Source organism: Anarhichas minor, unplaced genomic scaffold (assembly GCF_050575085.1).
Source record: "Anarhichas minor isolate MPS153535 unplaced genomic scaffold, ASM5057508v1 ptg000002l, whole genome shotgun sequence".
NCBI classification, from domain to species: domain Eukaryota; kingdom Metazoa; phylum Chordata; class Actinopteri; order Perciformes; family Anarhichadidae; genus Anarhichas; species Anarhichas minor.
The window spans coordinates 9,465,526-9,487,214 of record NW_027466448.1 but is presented as its reverse complement, the minus strand read 5'-3'; the positions used below and the strand labels follow the sequence as shown (position 1 = coordinate 9,487,214).

Sequence of the window (21,689 nt, the reverse complement as noted above, 5' to 3'; positions counted from 1 at the left end):
ATTTGGGACCAGCCGAGTTTCTTTAACCGAAAAAACCATGACAGAAAACAGCCACACACAGGAGGATGAGGGCGTTTGCGTTGACTATGTTCCTCCATAGCGGCACCTCTGTGGTGTCTGTGAGCTTCCTCTGCAGCTCCGCCTGCTCCTCTGGACTCAACTCGGGGGCTCTTTGCTGCTCCAGGCCACAGAAGCCCATCACCGCCTTCTTGCAGAAGCCTGGTTCCTCCTGGGGCTCTGTGATGGAAGAGACAAAGGCGATGAAGAAAATCTACTTGGGTGTGTGTTCATATGTTAATACTATATGTCTGCTGATTACCGTCTATGTCCATATGTTTGGACTCTTGGTTGTCAATCCAATCATCCTGTTCGAGGTCCACCCTCTCTTCTGTACGGTTCCTCAGGCTCCAGCACAGTCGATACAACTAGACAGGCAACACAACACATTGAAATGCATTATTTATAAAGTTGGCTATTTCTGTGTCTTCCAGTGATGTTCGGGGATTCATTTTGTATCCAGCCTTATCTCACAGCGGTCACGTACATGCTTGTCGTCAATAGGTTTGGTCATGAGAGAGACTCCCAGGATGATGACACAGGAGACAACAAACAGGATGATGGCGAAGTAGAGGTAGTGGACTCCACATATGATGGTGGGACAGTTACTGGGGTTATTGCAGCTGCCTGTCCCAAAAGCAAACTCAGAAATCATCCTGGACAGGCCGATAACCAGGCCAATCGCCAGGCCATAAAATGCGCCCTGAGGAAAGAAGAAAGTAGGAAAAACTCTCAGTATATGTATTAGGATAATGTCTCCAGCTATGCTAGCGGCTGAGAGGTGCTACATGCTGACCCTAGCAAGATAACCTGTAGATTTTAAACAACTGTAATGTTAACTTTGTTCACCACTTAATTTAGGTGTGATACCTAACATTTGCTAATTAGAACCAAACACAAAGTCCAGCTGAGGCTGTTGGGAATATCAAAATAGTATTACAGGTATTGGACAAAATAAATATCATATGATTTGATAATGAGACCTGATAAATTGTGCTGGATGAAAATTTAAAGGATCATCAAAATGATTACAATTCATCCAGAGAGGGACGTGATTATGTGTACAAAATTGCGTGACAATGCATCCGTTAGCTGTCGAGATACAGTATTTTGCTAGCTGTCGAGAACAACCGGTGGCGCTAGAGGAAAAAGTCACTGGGCTTCTCCCTCTGGGGGACAATGAATGTCTCTGTCAAATTTCATGGCAAACCAACAAATTAGTTGTAGAGATATTTCAGTCTGGAATTAAGTCGGGGACCAACCAACACAACTAAATAAATCCTAATAGCATGTAATACATTTCTGTTGGGCCACAGAACCACCACAGGGCATACATGGAGCAGCATCCAGCAGACACATATAACTCATGAAATATGCATAATGGCAATTATGAACAAGAAACCAGTGCAGGAGGAATGAGCCGGGACAGTAATGGCAGGATCATGAGTGAGAGTGAGTTGGTCAGATTATAAAACCCTCCTCACTGGCTTCTGTGGCCGGTGATTGTGTGAGTATGTGTTGATCTGTCAGCTAATGACTGACAGATCAGCTGATGGCATGCATGACAGCAGTATTTTGCCTAAGCTAATATGACGATCGTGAGAGTAAAAAACATATAAACAGGGGGTCCATCTTCACGCCAAACCCCAGTCCAACTTTTTCAGGACACATAATGCATGTCCAGTGACTCAACTGCTTTATGGTCAGAAGACCCCAAATTACACAAGAAGTTAGAGGAAGCATTTAAAATAAAGATGTGGCCAAAGACCTTTGGCCAGTAATTACTTAATATCTTTATAATGGACTGAACTTTACCACACACAAAAGCCCTTTTATCCACGTTAGAGGCATGGCTCTCTAACATGCTGTCGGCCTGTTAGTCAGTCCATCACTTTGGTCCAGACTGAAACATCTCGATAACTACTGGATGGAGTGCCATGACCTTTGGTACAGAAACTCGTGGTGCCCAGAGCATGAAGCCAAATTACTTTTTACCCCCAATACTTTGGTTTCCATCATTCTCAGCTGTACTTTGTGTTTTGTGCTAATCAGCATGCTATCACGCCAAACTAAGATGGTTAACAAAGCAAACATTTCACCTACTTTACATCAGCATGTTAGCATTGTCACTGATCAAAGCACCTCAGAGATGCTAGCATGGTTGTAGACTCTTGCTCTTGTTTGTATGAAACAGACAATATATTGCTCTGTAGGGAGTTAAATAAAGAGATGACTGAAGTGGAAAACTCACAGACTCATTGACACGCTTGCAGAAGATGGCAAGAATGAAGACAGCCGCTACAGGTGGTGATAGGTAGCTGGTGATGGACTGGATGTAGTCAAAGAGCTGACCACTCTGGGCTGATTGCACCACAGGGATCCATGCTATGCTCACACCAATCAGGGCCAAGATAAACAATCTATACACGGACAGAGATAGTGGCAGTAAGGCATGCATGAACGCTCTCATTTGTCAGAAAACGTAATGAACTGAACCCCAATGTGTTTTACCTGCCGGCTATCATGAGTTCCCTTTCACTGGCTGTGCGGCGAATCTTAGTGTAGATGTCCATTGTGAAGAGAGTACTGGCACTGTTGAAGATGGAGGTAAGTGAGCTCATCAGAGAGGCCATCATCACCGACAGCATGAGACCGCGCAGACCTAAAACAGATAAAATAACAGATTCAAATGGTAACAAAAAAAAAACAGCTGTTTGTATTGTCAGCGCACAAGACAAAGGTCTTTAGCCACATACCATTGGGCATGAGTTTCAACACCAGTGTGGGATAAGCGATGTTGGTGCAGCCCACACTGGCACCGCAGTGTCTTTCACATTCAGCCGGGTCCACACATGCCACCACATCTTGAATGAAATGAATAAGATCAGCAGGATGTTAAGGAAGATGGAAATCCCCCATTGTTGTAAGACGGGCATGAGCTACATTGCGTTCAGCCGGTGAGCTTGCTTCAGCCAACACCTGTCCCATTATAAACTCACTCACCTGTATAGAGGATCCTGCTTATCATCCCAGGGAAAACCATGAGGAACATAGGCAGCAGCTTCAGGTAGCCACACAAGATACAGCCTGCCTTAACGTGAGATAAATTCTTAGCTGAGAGGCAGCGCTGGACAATCACCTACAGGAAATGTCACAGGCGGGAAAAGTTCAGTATAGCGCCATGATGAAATGGATGTTAAAAAAAAGGTTGTAAAGAACTCTAAACTATTCTCTCTATTTTAGTTTTAAAACTATTTGCTGAGTGAATACATCCCTTAAGCCAAAGAAGTCAATAGGATATGCTTGCAGATAAGTATTGTCCTTGAGCAGTGATAATGGCCGACGATAATGTGTTTATCTGTGTGCTGGATGTCAACATTTCAATTTGCATCTACTTCTTTGCCGAGATCCAGCAATAGTCTGCCTGTTAATCTTATCTCAGTCTCTGGGAGTGCATTACGGTCTAACTAAAAGCACGTCACTCCTCATACTAAAGGCGACCTCAGACCGCTTGAATGACTCTGGCAAAAACAGGCAAGATTAGGGCACATCGTGTCTGTACAATTGTGTGGGAATCAATTGAATGAGTCTGTTTGTGTGTGTGTGGGTGAGTGTTTATGACCATGGATTGTGGTCGTGCAAATGCCCAACAATACTGCACATATCCTGGACTGACCTGATCAGTGCACCAGTACCAGGTGGCCTGAATGGTGAGGCCAAAGACAAGGCCAGGCCATGGCAGGTCTCCTGTGATCGCGTTCCTAAAAATGTGGAAGGAGTCGGCCCGAGGCTCGTAGCAGCTCGCACTGACGTTAGCCGTGATAGAGGGGACGGCCTCCATGTATTGCTGCTGGAAGCTTTCATAGCTTCCCACCGCATTGAAAGCTGCAGATGTGTGTAAGTTAGACTGACTTCACAATCATTTTTACAAACAGGATTTGTCTCGTCACAATAAATAATACAAATGAGTATAGTGATAAAAAAAGGAAAATACCATATTACCAAAGCCCGTGAGGATGAATGATCCAACAACCATGATGATGGTCTGTAAGGTGTCTGTGTAGATCACTGCAGCCAATCCACCTGAGATACAGTATGTGAGGTCATCAGTGTATGTATTTCCATTCCAAATCAACCCATTTTATCACCACTAATGTACTTCACTGAACTTACCGGAGAGAACTTTGTACAAGATTTAATTCATCGCGGCAAATTGGTTTATTCAGGGTTAAGATTGTTTTGTGTCAGTGATCGTTCTTTGTAAAGTTAAAGTTCAGGTGTGTATGCGTTATTACAAAACAGAAACAGAAGGCCATTTCCTGCTTATCGCAGTCCATGGGTAATTAACCACATTGACACACTAGACAGGAGGAGACAGTGTGTCTATGTGTGTGTGCCTACATCTCTATATATATGGCCTTCAGAAGACTTTACCCCTAGTCGTAGTGCCATTCTGTAAAGTAGATAAGACTACTGGCTTTAATCTATGGGTATGGTGGAAAAGGAAGAGGATGCACCCTACGGGGACAGACCTGTGACAGTGTAGAGTGCAGTAATCGATAGTAGCATGATGACAGCAAGGTAGATATTCAACCCAAGTGCCTGGTTGATAAAAATCGCACCAGAGAACATGTCTGCCTGAGTGGAGAGGAGAGGGGAAAACACATCATTTCAATCAATAATGTGAAATACAATGTTGACATAGAGGACATCACTGAGGGTTACGACGTGGTGACTTACTGAGATCTTAGTGAAAACATACAGGAAGAGGGACAGCACAGAGAGATAGATGCGAATACGCTGTCCTCCAAACCTCTTCTTCAGGTACTCGGGCATGGTGACCACCTAAAATCATAAATAATAAATTAGATTTTCATTCATGTTTGTCTGACTTACTTTTGTCCTCTAATGTTGCTGTTTTATATGTCCAACAGTGTGTTCTGTTTACCCCGGCTTTAATGTAGATGGGCACAAAGAGCCATCCCAGAATGACGACCACTATAAGAGCCTGAAACACTCAAACATACAAGGACACAAGAAATGAATAAACAATGCCGATCAAAACGCTCCTTAAAAAGAAAACGTTGACTTCTGTTGTTGTTCTGTTTCCTCTGCAGGATGAAACTCTCACGATAATCGACTCTTATCAGCTCACCTGACACAGATAACGGATAATATCTGTCACAGGTTAGAAATGCATTTGTTTTAAGAAGTGATAATGGTGTAATTGGTACCTCAGACACGATCACTCACATTCCATTCAAATCCACCAATGGCGATTCCCCCAGCTGCAGCAGTCCCAGCAATGCCTACAAAGTGGCCACTGCCAATGTTGCTGGCAAACAGTGAGGCTCCAATCTGCGGAGTGCATAATTATTATTATTATGAATAATTACCCTTGAATAATATGCATCATTTCTAAGATTCACAGCTGATGCTTCTGTGGTATGTCACGTAGTCAGTATAATGTGTAGTATACCATAATATGGTATACTAGCAGTTAGAACAAACTATAAAAACCTGTTGTCAGTCAATGCGAGATACCTACTGGCCACCACACCATACTCCTCCCCGCAAGGAAGAAGCCACCGACTGTGGATCGGTTGGTGCGGATCATAGCCTGCAACAGGATGAGGGCACATTTTAGAAAATACATAAATGCATTTGTGCAAAACAGCAACAGACTCTCTATTTCAAAAGTCACTACACATTTGTTAATGATTACATTATACTGTGTATGCAGCTGTGATACAAAAAAAAGAACAAAATCCCAGTAACGCTATGTATCTAAACATGTGCATTCCTTAAATGTTAAGTAATCTGATCTGCAATAAAATATCGTGAGCCAGGTTGTTGAGTAAGATGCTGTGATTGAATAATATGAGTCCACTCCACTGCATGTAATTTATTCCAAAGTGCAGCTGTAGACGTGCTAAAAAAACAAGGCTATTATAGTATCCAACCTATAATAAATCACTATATGTTCTCTTATGGCTCAATACAGACTTCTTCTTCTTATATTGACGTAAAACAAACTACAAATCTCACTACTGTGAAACTGGTGAGGAGTTAATTATTCACAGAGAAGAAGGATTTTGAAGAACGTTCAACTGAAAGACTGAGCAACTCACCCATACTCCAACAGCCAAGACAACCAAAAAGTAGATCACAATAACGGAGATATCTGCTGGGTTGTTAACAGCCACAGTGGTCGTGCCGTTTCTTGCATAGTTCCTTATTAAGGAGAATCCAAAATAATCCTGAGACATTTTTGCTGAGAGGGTGACCAGAGAACAGGAGTGTTGCTGGAGTCGCTCCTCTTTGACCGAAGCACCTGCACAGACACTTATGTATACCTTTGCTGGAGGTGTGTTTGAGTGTGGGAAAGATGGGGGGCTGGGAGGGAGTTCATCTAATAAATAGCCAGCTATTGTGTTTGGTTGAAAGTGTGTTTGATTCTGCAAATAAACCTTGCTGTTACATTGCAGTGTTTGTGTAAATCGATGTGTTAAAATGTGTAACCTTTCAGCAAATAAAAAAAAAAAATGCTGTTAATGATCAACCCACGATGAATTACCACAAGTAAAGAAATAGGTGGATCTACAGGCTTCATCAGCACTACTGCCAAACTCAACTTAATCCAGGTCAATTTAAACAAACACATGTACGTATAAAACACTTTTTCTCCCTGTTAAAGGGTTTTTTGGGGGAGTTTTTCCTGTACTGATGTGAGGGTCCCGGGACAGAGGATGTTGTATGTGTAAAGCCCTCTGAGGCTAATTTGTGATTTGTGATTTTGGGCGAGACAAAATATATTGAATTGAAATCGAATTGAATAGGCTAATATATGTTGCCATTTATGTTCACACAATAGCGGAGTAATCTGGGGCGAGGCACCAAAGACTAACTGCAATTACTATTATCAATCTTATAAAATCTTTAAATCTAAGCGAGGCCTTCATTTCCGATCTCTAAACAGCTCTACCAAATAGGAAATATTCTCTCCTTTACTGTAAGTCTTGTACAAATGAAAGGCACTTAACATTGACTGCACTCCACCCACAGTGAACACTCCTTTATCCTTAAACAAGTCTTTGCGTGTTAATTATTAGACTAAAGGCCAATGTTTGAAGGAAGTCACGTAAGAGAATGAAAAAAAAAAAGAAATGTCAATGTGCAAACATTTAAAGAAGGTATAAGCAGCCACTAGGTGTCTCTACAGGACAGTGAAACTCATCTAATTCAGGTGATTCTGAGCTCATACACATATTTAAGCGTATACTGTACTATTCACCTTGTTTACTTGTACTTTACATTGTATGCTACTTTATACTACAACTCCCATTTCGGACTGATATATTGTACTTTTTACTCAACTAACATTTATTTGATCATGTTTGTTACTCTGCAGATTCAAATATAATAACCAACATATCAACAATTTAATTCGGATGAATTATTATAAATTAATAAATAATACAATTCATATTCTGAAATGTGCCAGTCTGCATAATTACCTTTACTTCTGATACTCAGGATATTCTAATTGATGATGCTAATTTTGTGTTTTTTCTTAAAATAATATGTGTATGCATAACCTTTACTCAAAACAGTATTTGTACACTGACATATTGCTACTTTTACTTTAGTTAGAAAGCTGAGCCCTTTTCACATTTTGACAAGTCGTTGCAGGTTAAACATAACATTAATTATGGCCTCGTTTCATTAAGGTGGACTATGAGGCCCTGGTATTGGGCATGCTGGCTCCCTGTGAATGGCTGTGACACACTAAATAGAATGGGACCATAATTAACTTGATCAATCACACCTGTGTTCAACCTGTTAGGACAGGTCAAAGTGGCTGCTGCGAAAAGGGCCTTCAGTGTCAAAGCCCCTTCATAGTGTCACCACACAGGTGTTTTCACTCATGAGTCCTGATTAGACCTCTTCTCAAGTGGACAGACTGTGCATGACTGACATCTCCCTCACTCTCATGTGGCAGAACCTACACTGTTATTGCCTTGTATAGTCAGGTAACATCAGGTCATTTCCAGTATAGCTCCACCCAGCTTCAACTGACTGGAGGTCTAACTTGTCAGGATAATTGAAAGCACCTTGATGTACCTTTAGTGTGTCCTGAGTGCTCACTCAGGGTTCCAGCATGCAGTGGGCTCTGGCTTTTGGCAAAGAGAAAATAAAAATATAAATGGGAAAAGTTTTGTTCTTGTAACCCGGAAGAACATAATAGCTGTCTTGACATTTACATTTTCACTAGTTTAACAAAGTCAACAACAAAAAAAAAAAAAATGGATGGTTTTATAGGTTATGTAACAAAAGTGGGGGAAACATTTGTTGAGCTGGGCCAAGTGAGACACATATCACCTGTAACAGGTTCAACGGCCAGAAGACACATTTAGGTTTTTACCCAGCTATAGTCGTGTATAAATAAGCTAAGCAACATCCTTATAGTAAGTACATTGTACCTTAATTATAAACTAATTCAATTAAGAGAGCCATTATGGAATTGGATCCTGTAATTAAATGGCCGAACGCAACTATCACCTAAAAAAACATCTAATTTGCACTCAATGAGCAGTGATTGGTTTGTTTAATCCGGTGTACCTAAATGTTTCGCAACTCAGTGTACAGGGAGCCAAAGCATGAACATGTGATTTAATTTTTTTAGTTTTCCACATCAAAATGGCTGAATAAAGATGAAACAATACCTTCTCTAAAACACGAGAGAGGCAAGGGAGTGAGATGGGGGAGTTATCAGACTGATACTGTTACAAATGGCTGCTTGAAATCTCTAAATGGGGACAATCAATATTCACTTGAATGAGAATCAATTATTGGAATGAGGCCAGTGGTCTGTGGGGATTAAGGCTCAGCCACACTCACGGATTTCAGTCCTGAGAGGAGCCTTTGAATTTATAACCACCCCAGACAGGTCAAGACTTTGTCAGACTTATTTGATTTTGTGTTGTCCAGTTTATTTGTATATTCACTGAGACTGAAATCTGCTCATAACCTTGGCAAGTACTATAGTTGGTGCTTAAAACACGAACACATCACAGAGCCGATCACACCAGTGCAGCAAGACCACAAACAAACACTGCTGATTAGTGCAAGAAATTGATCTCTTGCAGGAGTGCATTCTCCATACATAGTAGTCTGTATAGTGGGGGAAACTACTGTAGTCTTTGGCAAACAGAGAAGTGATTGAGTGTCCTGACCTGCAGTCAACATACAATTGTGTCTTATAAACTCCTCCCTGTGTCTACAGATCTATTATTCAGGAAACTCTGTCAGAAGGGCCCATGGACTGAAACGGGGAAAGAAACTCGCTGGCCTGGCCTCAAAAAATAGACGTACGGACAGTAATTATCTTGTGATTTCAACACCACTGGTGAGTACTCTACACTGCGCTTTGTCCAGGTTTCTGTGTCAGGTAAATTGTTAAAAATCAGGGCACAAATCTACCATATTTCCATGATCATTTTCACATCAGCCAAGTTTGCTTGTTTGTCTGTTTCCACCACCATCCCATGAACAATTTCACCCAATTTCAAAACAACTCATAATTCTAAACCCATTAACAACAATCAAAATGTCAGATGGAATAGATTACCTTTTGATATTGATATTGATAGAAACCATTGACTGCTGAAAACAAAATGACACAAAGTAACGAAAACGCAATGTGATGCTTTGTTTAACTTTATTTCGAAGGCCTTGGTATTGTACATGCTAGTTCACTGTCACACTGTCACGCTTACTTGGACAACTGAAGAGAGTCATGGATGACTGCTTCTCCTTCTATGACAAGTCAAAATGTCCTCTGTGAAAAAGGTGTGTCATGAGAATATTATGTTTCAGCTTCTCAGAAAGTTCTGTAAAAGAAACTCTTGATTCAAAGACATTTTGTGTAATAGAAACTCATGGAACAGAGCAGATATACAGTCCGGAGTAAATGGCATAGAGCATGAAAAAAAGACGAAACACATGCAGCATCAGAGTAAATGAAGATGGAACACAGCTTTAATTAAAGATTTAAGTCCCGCTTGGGAAAACTGTGCACCTTTTAGAGCGAATGCCTCTTTGCAGTTGCAGCCCAAAACCTCGAGCAAACCAATATCAAAACATCTGGACCTTTCCTGTGCACAGACTGATGCTAATAAAGTGACCCAAAGCAAAGTTGGAGAGGTTTTAGTAGCGGTATGTTAAAAGGTCGAATCTTCAAATTGGCTATTTGGGTACATTTGGGTACCGTCTGTGCCACTTGAAATGAATGTCACTTACATGTCACCATCTGTATTTATTCCATCTAAATGCAAATGTTTTGGGCTTTGTTTTGAAAAATCAATCAATCAGACCTTTATACATTCAAAGAGAACCATAACCTATTGGTCCATTTGACCAGCTCCATCCTGTAGCAAAGGCCAATGCCATTAGTATGAGTGCAGTACCACGATTCATCCACCAGATGGGAAAATAGACCCTGTTTTCAGTCATGCCATGCAAATGGATGTAGACGACTGGAACTGACTCAAAAATGGTACAGAAACATTGGAGTGATAAGATTTATATCGTTAAAATCTCTGGAATCTCAGCTTTCCTAATAACATGCTGTTCATGTAGCAAAATCACTAGCACCATTGCTCGGTGTTGGAATTGTGTTTCGTTCAGGTAAAAATGGTTAACATGAGCTTTTGAATGCAGGATGAATATGTTGTTACATGTCCTCATCTGGTGTTTGTTGCATTGTGCGCAGCTCCCCAGATGCGAACAGGCTCAAGATATTGACACCTCTGATGATGGAGTGTCATTGTTTTGGTGTTTGGCATCCATGCAGTGGTCCTGCATTATATAGTAACACATTTCAATAATCTTCGAAATGCAGCTAATAAATTCCAGTAAAACCTAATATACCCAATGACAGTTCTATTGTGTGTGCATTACATCTATGGAAGGACATTAAGTACTGAACATATAATGAAAATGTGGTAAACTGTGGTTGTTTAATGCAAAATGCATCAACATCCTGTCAAACCTTTATTTTGTATATATTTAAAGTAATTTACTGTCACAATGTTATCAATGTGTTGCATTATTTAGTTTTTCTCATTCGATAAAGACATAAAATAGTCTTGGTTTGGGTAGTATTGTTGTTGATCTGAATGTGTTTCAGTACATGAGTAGCAAACACTCATTTAAAATAGATTTATATAGTTAAACAATAATACTTAAAAAATAAAAATCTTCAATCTCTTAGTGCTCCTGTGCATATCTGGGCGATTCAAAATGTTTGATCTCTTAAACACAAAAAATGTATGTAGTTCAGTGAATTAGGAAAACCTCACTTTCCAAGTAGCCGACATTTATTAATTCAATTGTAAAAAATATTGACAACAAAGATGTATGTGACAGAGTTCAACATAATTGATGTGCATTAGTTCAATAGTGGTACTGTTCCATATTCAGTAACACAGGGGCAGGTGATTAGCCTAAGGAGCTGTTGATGTCATACAGTAGTACGGGTCAAAAGAGTGCTTCAAGGTGATCAGCTGTTACATGCACACGGACCCTGCAGCAGTCATTATAGGTGAGGCACAAAACCACAATGCCCCCTCCTTCTGATTGCGCTGGGGGTTCATGCGAGCAGAATTGTGGGAGCTGGGAAGTCTGGAACGAGGCATCTGAGGCCCTTCTTCATCCCTCAGTGGCTTGTGCTCAGCCTTCATTTTCATTTACAGCCACTCACCTTCAACAGTAAGAGTAACACCTCCGTTTCACAGTGGACATTTTGACTTGGCAAACCCAGGTGTAACTGGTGACATCGTTAATTGCTGCAACAGAGCATCGTTAACGTCTTTCCTGCTATGAAAAGCCGAGACGTCTGCTGTGAAGAAGTCCTATGAATCTCAACTGTTAACTGTGCTCTGATATTAGCAAGGGTTAATAAAATTTATTCAGTACAAAAAAAACTGAGCAGGCTGCAGTGTTTTTTTTAGTTTTGTCAGGCAAATCCAAACTATGAAGAAACTTGTCTTGCTTTAAGTTAACTGTCAACATAGCAGGAGAACATTGTATGTATTGTCTAAAAATCAAGGTTTGACTTGCAAAATGTCATATGCACAACAGAAACTACTGAGACAAACATTTTAGGAAATGTTAGCCACAAGGTGGCAAAGTAGTCCAAAACTGCTGAAATGCGTCACTGTTATGTTAGGGAGAAGAAACTGAAAGGGCTCTCGCAGCTCAAAAATGAGATAACATAAACAATACTCATAGATTGGAGTATAATCTTAGATATTGTCTCATTCTACGAACTATACTGCCTTATCAAATTGTGTATCAGAGGCTGTCTTTCAGCAACTCTGCATCAGATTAGGCTGTATCACTTCCCACTGACTAATGCCCAGTTAATATCAACTATACAAATTGCCATGAATGGCCTTTAGTACGGGAGAATGATTCTTTAAGCTCAGGATGCAAATTGATTGTTTAAGGCTTGATCATATTAGGAGGGAATACAATTATGATTGCAACAATAGGATAATATAGAGAAAACTCTGGTGCTTGAAGCGCCCTTTTGTTTTTAAATTTGAATTGCCACTTGATTCAATGGATAATCTTTAGTGGGAAACAAAAGACCTGACGGAGAACCGTTTCTGGCTGCATGAGACTGCAATTGCAACCACTTGGGTGTATCAGAGAGCTCACTTGTATAGGGAACTGATCTTGCCAGTAAATTAAGGTTCTGGCTTTGACTGCCAAATATTAACGTTGAACACTGGAAGGGATAAACCACCCCATTTCTTGGACTTTATGTCTTGGACATGGGTTTTATATCCCCAAATGAAGGGCATTATTATTATATCAAGTAACCCATAAATATACTTTTGAATAGAAAGTTATTAACTCAATTCAATTTGTAAAGCATGAATGCATGGTGTTTTTGCATTACAATCTTCGATATGTTTTACATGTGAAGACAAAGTAGCCACTGCCAGAACTAATGGGGCCCAGCTGCAAACCTGATTCCCCCCCCATTCCTCCTACCCTCTTTGGATTGCTCTGTAAGAAACAGTAGAACAGACTTCACATGGCAGCTTGATTATAATTTCTTTAGAAATCAAGAAGCCAATCAGTTCTTCTCATCAGTAGATCTGTCTGACTCCAAGTTTTCCTTGTTTCAATTAGTCTGTGGCAATTTGATTTAAACACAAATGTGTCCAGAAACATGCACCATGTGAGCACAAAGTTACACAAACTAAAACAATAAGATTAGGTCAGAATGCAGCAGGCATTTTGATGCCCTTGTCATTTCAGTTAATATTGTGCTTTAGTGATGTGTGTTTCCGGACAAATACGTCTTTTTTTGTTTTACATTAGATGTTTTATTTGTCATAGCAGGAAAAGCACAGGTGGAACCAATAATGTCACAGCTAATTAACGACGGTGTCCCCGTAAACCCAGACATTGATTGAGCGTGCACAACACCTGGACTTAATTAAATGAAATGCAGCCAATGTTATTAGTTATACATGTGCATTTCCTGCTGTGACATCTCAGAATGATTGCTGTGAAAAAGACCTATTTGCTATTACAGAACAATTTGCTCACAGTGAACCTGGGGCTATTAGTGCCTCCTTAATTACCTCAAATGATAGAAAAAAATGATAATGAATACAAAATAATACAAATTAATTATTTATTAAGCTCTTGATTAATTTATCGATTAATCAGTTGATTAATTAAAGTCCTTGTTTTGTCTGTCAAACAGTCAAATGTAATTATTTCATCATCACATAACAAAGAAATGCATCAAATCCTCACAATTGAGAAGCTGAAACCAATGAATTGTTGGCATTTTTTGCTTGAAACATTTGTCCAATTTACTTGATCTTTACAAATGACTTAATGTCATTTGAAAGTAGCACTTCAATAAGGAGATACTCAAAATGAAATTAAAATATATTTTGTACATCAACTGATCTGTGACCCGGGTGCATGGGGTCCGTAGGGAGTGGTGGGAAATTGGGGGATGATTGGACTGTGGCGGGAAGACGACAATTGTAAAAAATACTGCATGGAGGTAGATGACGCAGGGCTCGACATGGAGTTGCCATTGGCATCCATTTTGAGAAGTTGGCAACCAATTCTTGGCCTTTGGTTATAATCAGTGGCAACTGCGTTTTAACATATAAAATATAGGGACAGCAAAAAAAATAAAAAAGAATGTAACCTTTGTTGCATTGAGTATCGCTGTTACAGTCTGGACCAGAACCAGACAACGCTGCATGCGACAATACATGTGCGTTTGCTGTGTTTACTCGCGTGCACACAAGCATCTCTTCTAGAGACCAAGGCAAAGCAAATGAAGTTATTTGACTGTCAGGTGAAAGATTTAACTAACCCCTCATCATCACAAACGGATGTGCAAATTGATTCAACTAAACGAAGAACCAGATGAACCTGCACAAAAAAACAAAAAGGACATTTTTGAAGTCTTGGGAGGCGAAGTATCATCTCGTTCTCATTCCCAGTGTCACAGTTTGGCTCCGTGTTGTATCTTTTGAAGATCTGTTTCTAGAGGATTTGGGGATTTTGTGTTTTTGGTCTTCTGTTTTTTTGTTACATGTTATTCATTAAGTTTTAAGTGTTTCCTGCTTTTATTTTTGCAATCTCCCCTTGTGTCCTGTCTGGTTTTTCTTCTTTGCTGGTTGGGTGTGTTTTCCCGCCTTTGTTGATTGTCTCCCCTCGCCCTGATTAGTTTCACCTGTCTCATCAGCCCTGCAGTCACCAGACCTTCTGCTCACTTCCCCATTAGCCAGTTTCTACACATACTACACCAGTTCCTTTGTTCATTGTCGGTTTGTCTTCAATTCTGTAAACCATTCTGCTAACCATATATTAACAATTGATATATCAAAAGCTGTGGATTGTAGGAAGAAAACGTTCAAGGATTTTGGGCATAAACCACATATCTTATTTTGAAATTGAAAGTTATGTCTTAAAAAATTCTCTGTCATTTGTTAGCTCTGCCATGTACATTTGTGAAAATCAGAAAGCAAACAATGTTTTGAGTGTGAATCTGTAATAAATGCATTTTTGGTATTATAAGAAGAGGATAATTCAATGCTAAAATGATCAAAAAGGTCACGTTAGATCCTGTTAGTGATAAAAGCATTAGAGGCATTTTTAAACGGGTGTAATAAAGTCTGGCAGGAGGGCAGATTGCCCAGAATTTTGGAAGCCAGTAAGCCTATTAATTATAGGTGGATTGCTTCTCTGAAATCATATCTTTTTGAAGTAATGGAACATATGACAACGAAAGAACTTACAGTGGCTGGAAATGAATCATCCCTCTAAGTGGGATCATGAAATAGAGGGTCCCCATGGAAATGGAGATAAATAGAAGATAAATTGGAAAATGGTTGCAGCTTAAATTCTTGATGTGGAAAATAATTAGTATTTACTATATAAGGGTTAGTTATTCATCAAAAAGAAGTTATTCACAATATCAGATATTGTATTTACCAGGACAGAGGAATTTTATTCTGATCACTCTGAGAGTATGAAGATTGTTTTCATCTTCCATCGTGATGAGAAATTACCAGAGTTCACCAGAAAGGGGTCAAAACAGACCCACAGTTCAAACCACATGGCTGCCAGTTGTGTGACCGGGACTAGTATACCTTGACCCTTTTAAACGCAAGAGAAACAGTAATACGTACTTCCTTCTGACGTTAAAGCATCTGGTGATTTTCTATATTTTTCTTACTGTCAACACATGATATGAAAGGACCAGAAACAGCAATGAAGCAATGAGCTGATCCACTAACAAATGTTTATTTTAAAGCTTGATATAGCTTCTACCTCTATTGTTGTACAGAGATGTTTTAATCCACTACTGAAAATAGTCCCAACAAATGCACTATTTACTGTTCTTTGAGCATTTTTATTAAATACTACAGTGACCAGCTGTTTTAGTAAATGATTGAGCCTTTTTGAATAATTTAACTATATTTATGAGCCGTTTTAAAAAAAAGATGAATTTCTTCAGTAGGAACCAGTGCGTTTAAGGCTAGTATTTAGAAAACATTGCTTGTATGGGTCTTATTTTTCATGGGATTTTAACAGCACAAGCCATATCGTCTAAAATGGCAGCTGCTTAGAGTGAAGCATTGATGTAGTTATTTCCCAATTGCAGTAAAGCAAAGTTAACCAAACAGAAAGTAGAAGTAAGAAAGACGAGTAGAGTCTTGGAGTCAGAAATTCATCTGATGATATAATTTAGTTTCTAACAAGGCAACAACTTAAGGAGAACACCATTTTGACAAGGAAGCCAATTATTAATGCAGAGCAACTTTTGCTTCGCAGTCTTAACCCCTCCCTGAGCTGTGTTAGTATTGTAAGGACAGTCCGGGGAATTGATTTTATGCACATGCTCCACGTGTCAGTCAGTCATGAGAATGGATTACGAAGGGACCAAAGCAAATTAGGGTCATGCTGATGGAAAAATGACACACCCGTTAACTCACTGAACAACAGATGCACAGAGCCCCACAGTCTGTCAATAAGAGAAATACAGAGTGGGTTTGTAGTAGGCAGCACAGGAAATGACTGGTGGAGTTACTGAATTCGGGATATTTTTACTCACTCTAATAATGCCCCATTTCTGCCAACATTCAAACACCGAAAAGGTGTGTTCGAAGTTACAGTAATTGCTACAGACTAGCCTCAAATTATGCCATTATATCCACTATTAAAGAGCAGAATAAGTATTGCAGTTAAATTCAGAGCAAGCTGTTCATAAAATCACTTTGCCAAAATTAGTTTTTTTACAGCCTTTATTTAACAAAATAAATGACTGGACTAAAATATGCGGCAGAGTGAGGCTGAGGAGACTTATTTGTATAAAGCCGACAGGTTAGCAAACAACAAAAAAGACAGTAAGCATCAGATACTGAACTAGCTGCCAACTACAATGCACGCTGTCCTAAAGCAATGATTGGCAGACGACTTGACCACAGATAATCACAGAAACTACAATGTACAATAACTCTGTAACCGTTATCTTAACTGTATTGCGGAACAGTGACTTAGCATTATGTGCAGGAACACTAGGATGCTGTTTAGTTCATTTTCTGTAACTTCATTTCATCAGATATTCTCTTTGAGATCAAGATCTCATTTTCAAACGTCTAAAGAGAGTCATTGATAGATGAGTTCTTTTGTGGCCACCGCCTTGTCAGATCGTTGAATCAGTTTTCCCAATTTGCTCGTGTCATAATCGTCTGCAATTGTATGTGTTTCTACCAAAATGGTGTGACTCTATTCACTAAGTGTTGGTCTGGTATACTGTTGCAACATTAAGTGAATTGGCACAAGTTTACAAAATTGAAGAAAGTTGAACCCTGATCATTTGGATGCCACTGAAATAAATGGATTTCTGTCTGAAATTGATAAAGCCTGGTGTGACTGAGCCCAAACCCTCTGCCTTATTTTCATGATTCTGGCTACATTTGCCTGCCATGTGCTATCACGTTCAACCTCTGTTAAATATCAGTCACATTTATACGCCTGCTTCAGCGCAGGAATGTTGGCCCAAAAGCACTGTGAGATGGAGTTGATCAATGCTAGGCCTCTCCAAAAGCCGGGTAAGGTAACCCCATGTTTGTATTACATTCAGGCTGCAGCAGAGAGTTGATAAACTGCTGTTTATCATATGAAAAGACAGGGTTCAATCTTGAGCTTCTTGACCATGGAACCATAAGCAATCAAGAGGTTGGTGTGAGGACTCGATGGAGAAGTGCTGAAGAAAAAGAGGCTATGTTCACTGTATACAGTATACCCGTAGAGGAAGGCTGTAGAGGGCTCACATGCCAGTCCGTCTGCAGGGTCCGCAGTCTTATATTGGCATGTATTTCTGGGATTGTAACATTTATGCACATTTAAACTGGCAGGGATCAGTAATATTAAGTGACTGTGGCCACTGATGTTAGCTGTTAAAATCACTAGCATAACATGCTTTCCTGTGGATCGTTAGATATCTTTTTCTATCCATAATGTCTGTTGGTCTGTATGTTGGTTAGTCAAATGAGCAGTCCACTACATTTGTCCAGACTGAAATATCTCGACCACTATAACTGGACTACCATGACATTTTGTGCAGACATTCATGGTTTTCAACCAGCTCGCTGGCTATGTTTTATTGCATTTTTAGCACAGGCTTTCATTTTAGAAAGCCACTAATCTGGACTCTCACATAACTTGCTTTAAAATAATTAGAATTTTAAAATAATTTAAAAAACTTGGAACAATAGCAGGAGTGCCAAAGAAAGGCTTGACAGCAGTCGATGTCCGATGGGTCAGTCTAAGGTTGTGTGAGGAGAACAGTGGCTCTAAAAGACAGATGGTTTTCAGCCAGATGTCAGGGAGGGGTTGACGATAGCAATCAAAAAGTAGAGCACATCAGCAGTGATAGCCTGTGAGGGGAGGAGTGGGTTCAAGCGGGCAGGAGTTAAGTCTGATCATGGGATTTTGTTAAGACTTCAATTTGCTTTATTTTAAAAAGGGGCTGGAAGTATATGAAAAAGCTCTAAACTGGTAAAATAGATCTCTGCACACTTAAATCTGTGCAGAGATCACTTTACTTTTAGCTTCGGTCTAAAGGACCTTCATCAGAGCATACATGGTTCCCATGTGTTGAGGGTGACATTAAGAGCATGTTAGAGGGGTCAGAGGAGGAGAGGGTGACCAGAAGATGTCCCGGAGGATGAACCTCAGCTGTCTTCACTCTTTTTGTGAAGAGAAAAGAGGAGGAAGTAGTGCTGACACAAGAGGAGAGGATGGAGACAAACTGCTGTGGGTCAGAAGCAGGAGACTGGAAGTAACACATGGCAGGTTTGCCAGCAGAGAGACAGAGAAAGAGAGGGGATGAGATTATAAAACTCAAGAAAGCCAGACTTGTGACATTTTGACCCAGCAGCCTGGAGGCTTGACCATTTGATTCAACCAGGCGGTTTACAAGGAGCAGGCGGGGGCAGATACGCAAGCTTAGATGAAAGGGGAGAATGTCCAGAGAGGATAAGAGGGCAGGTATAAATGTTGAGGTCACCGAGGACAGGAAGGAGTCAGCAGGAAGGAGTAATAAGAGGGGAGCTGAGGACAGGTGGGAGCCGATAAATCACTTGCTAGTGGTGTGAGGAAAACCAGTTTAGGAGAGATCTTATGGAGGGGAGTGGAGAGGGAAATAAGTGCTGCTCAACAAGACAGCAAGGGTCAAGAGAGGCTAGTGGCAAGGGCCTTGTTCTTTCCTCCTTTTTTATCTCAGAAATGTCTGAATGATTCAAGAGGCCTAGAAATAGTAGGGGCCGTGGAATAAGCCAGGGATTATATGTATTTATTGTTTCAGAACTGTCATCATAGGGCCAATAATTTCTATTTGTGCACTACTTACATTTTTAGAAATGTCCTCAATCCCTTTTCCTTATTAGATATCAGATGTCTCAATACAGATGAAAAATCTGAGTTTGGCATGGCCCCAACTTAAATCTTACATCTATGGACAAAGCTCCTTTGACGTTTCCAAAGTCTAAAAGTAAAGACAGAAGTATTTCTGCTCAGGGTTACTAAACATTATAGCAACCTATCAGAGAAATGCTGTTAGTAAATTTGGATAAACATCGAAAATAGTCCCGCCCATAGATCTGCTCGTGATTTGTCTCATGTCTCTTATCCCCATTTCACCGAACTCCTCGAAACCTCTTATCACATCTGGCTGTCTGTTCAATCTATTTGAACAATTGATTGGCTGATTTACTTTCCTCACTTTCTCATGCAGCATTATGACATGTTGCCTATGTTAAACATCACGTTATACTATAGATATCACAAAACGTTGACAGCATGGACCATTTCTGCACCAGAAAGCATATATTTATATATATATATATATTGATTTATCTCTCATTGTCATATTTTTCGGAGCAAAGTGGAAGAAAGAAACGTCTTCATTCAGTCTAGCTCCTCCCTTTAACTGCATCCGTCACTTGAGTGCTTTTTTTCCTTTCACTATATGTGCCAATCTTCTCAGTGAAACTATACATTTGTCTGTTAATCTGTGTCAATTATACAAACTTCTTTGCATTGATTGCACTTAGCCATTAATGCCACAGTTTAATGGGATTCCAGCCGTACACATGGAAGTACTATGTGCAGAGTGTGCGTTTGATCTCCATGATGTCCTCTCTATCCTGCATTTGAACAACTTTTCTCCATCACATGTAAAATGTTTTGTCATTACATTTTTAGAATATGTCTTCTGCAGTAAATACTGAGACTCTAAGATATTTTAGTAAAATATAGTATTATTCCTCCAGAGGATGTTCATTTGTATTTAGTTCCCTTTCTTGTAGCTGTTTTAATTTTGTCAAGCTGAAATGGGACTTTAAGCCCTCCCTATGGGATGCAGTATTGGCCAAATAATCGAGTATTTGCACTTCTGCATTCACTTAGAGTAACTAGACTGTCAATAAATGTGACCCAGGTGAAATTTTCCCACGCAGTGATTTCCAGTCAATTACTCGAACATCAGCTGCTTAGCAGCACCCTGTGACAACAGTCATGAGAAAACCTCAGGCCCCACCCGTTTACCACTTCACACTGTCACTTCCTTCCTATTTTATTGGAATGAGCAAATAAGGAACAGTTCTATACCTCCTTTGATTCTTTTTTTTAGCAGCTTTTCTGCCATTGAGTAGCTTGTTTTTTATTGTTGGCACAGACTCCTTCCACATGACAGTCACAAGGCATGATCTCATCTCCCTCCTCAATAGTGGATTTTATTTATGGTCATCTCGAAAACAGATTCCCAGTGTTGCTCAAATCAATCCTTCAATGAATACCCTCGTAATTTACAGTCAATATAGGATGAATAAGAATCATTTAAAAAATAATCAACCACACAGTCCTTACATGTTTTATGTATGGTCCCCATCGTCTGACTGAAAACACCATCAACACTAAAACGGTGATTAATAATCTTTATACCACATGTTGAGTTGCCTACTTGGTAGAAACATCATCCTGTTTCAGGTTTGTATCATTGTTAGTGGTTGAGGTTTGCAAAAATGTCTCTGTATGAATGTTGCATTAAACGGAATCTAAATTGTGTGATAAGTGGGATATTTAATTCTTTAAAGATTAGAAATGGCAAAAACCAAACTTTTATTTGGGGATAGACACATTAGCAGACATGTTGGGGTCAGCCGGGGTTTATACACTAATTAGAGTGGAATCCGTCACCTGTCACCTCATCACACATAGGCCAAGTTCATTCAGGAGTAATTTAATTGCATACGTTATGTCAGAATTATTCTTGCCCCAGCGGCTTCATTGTATGGCGAGGACAAACACTTTCTATGTCATGATTTCGTACACTGAGGATGAAAGCCAGGACTTTGGACAGTATGTTCTCTTCTTGGTTGCAAATCATTTGATGCAGCACAATTATGAAAGATGAAGAGTCCCATCCCAAACACATTTAAAGCACTTTTGACACCACCCAAAAACACATTTACTACACCATGTAAATTTGCATAAGTTGTTTTATTCATAGT

The 21,689-nt window shown here is 39.8% G+C and overlaps 1 protein-coding gene across 1 annotated transcript; it reads right to left on the bottom strand.

The window, feature by feature from the left end:
• Positions 1-22: 22 nt before the first annotated feature.
• Positions 23-4,902, bottom strand: slc5a1 (solute carrier family 5 member 1). The gene is made up of 11 exons (XM_076104229.1): positions 4,798-4,902; positions 4,590-4,695; positions 4,060-4,140; positions 3,734-3,942; positions 3,061-3,196; positions 2,814-2,921; positions 2,569-2,719; positions 2,309-2,477; positions 545-760; positions 320-425; positions 23-237 (listed from the first exon to the last, which is right to left on the bottom strand). The coding sequence occupies exons 1-11, from the start codon at positions 4,891-4,893 to the stop codon at positions 23-25; spliced, it is 1,593 nt and encodes a 530-aa protein (XP_075960344.1). The 5' UTR covers positions 4,894-4,902.
• Between the last annotated feature and the right edge of the window lie 16,787 nt (positions 4,903-21,689).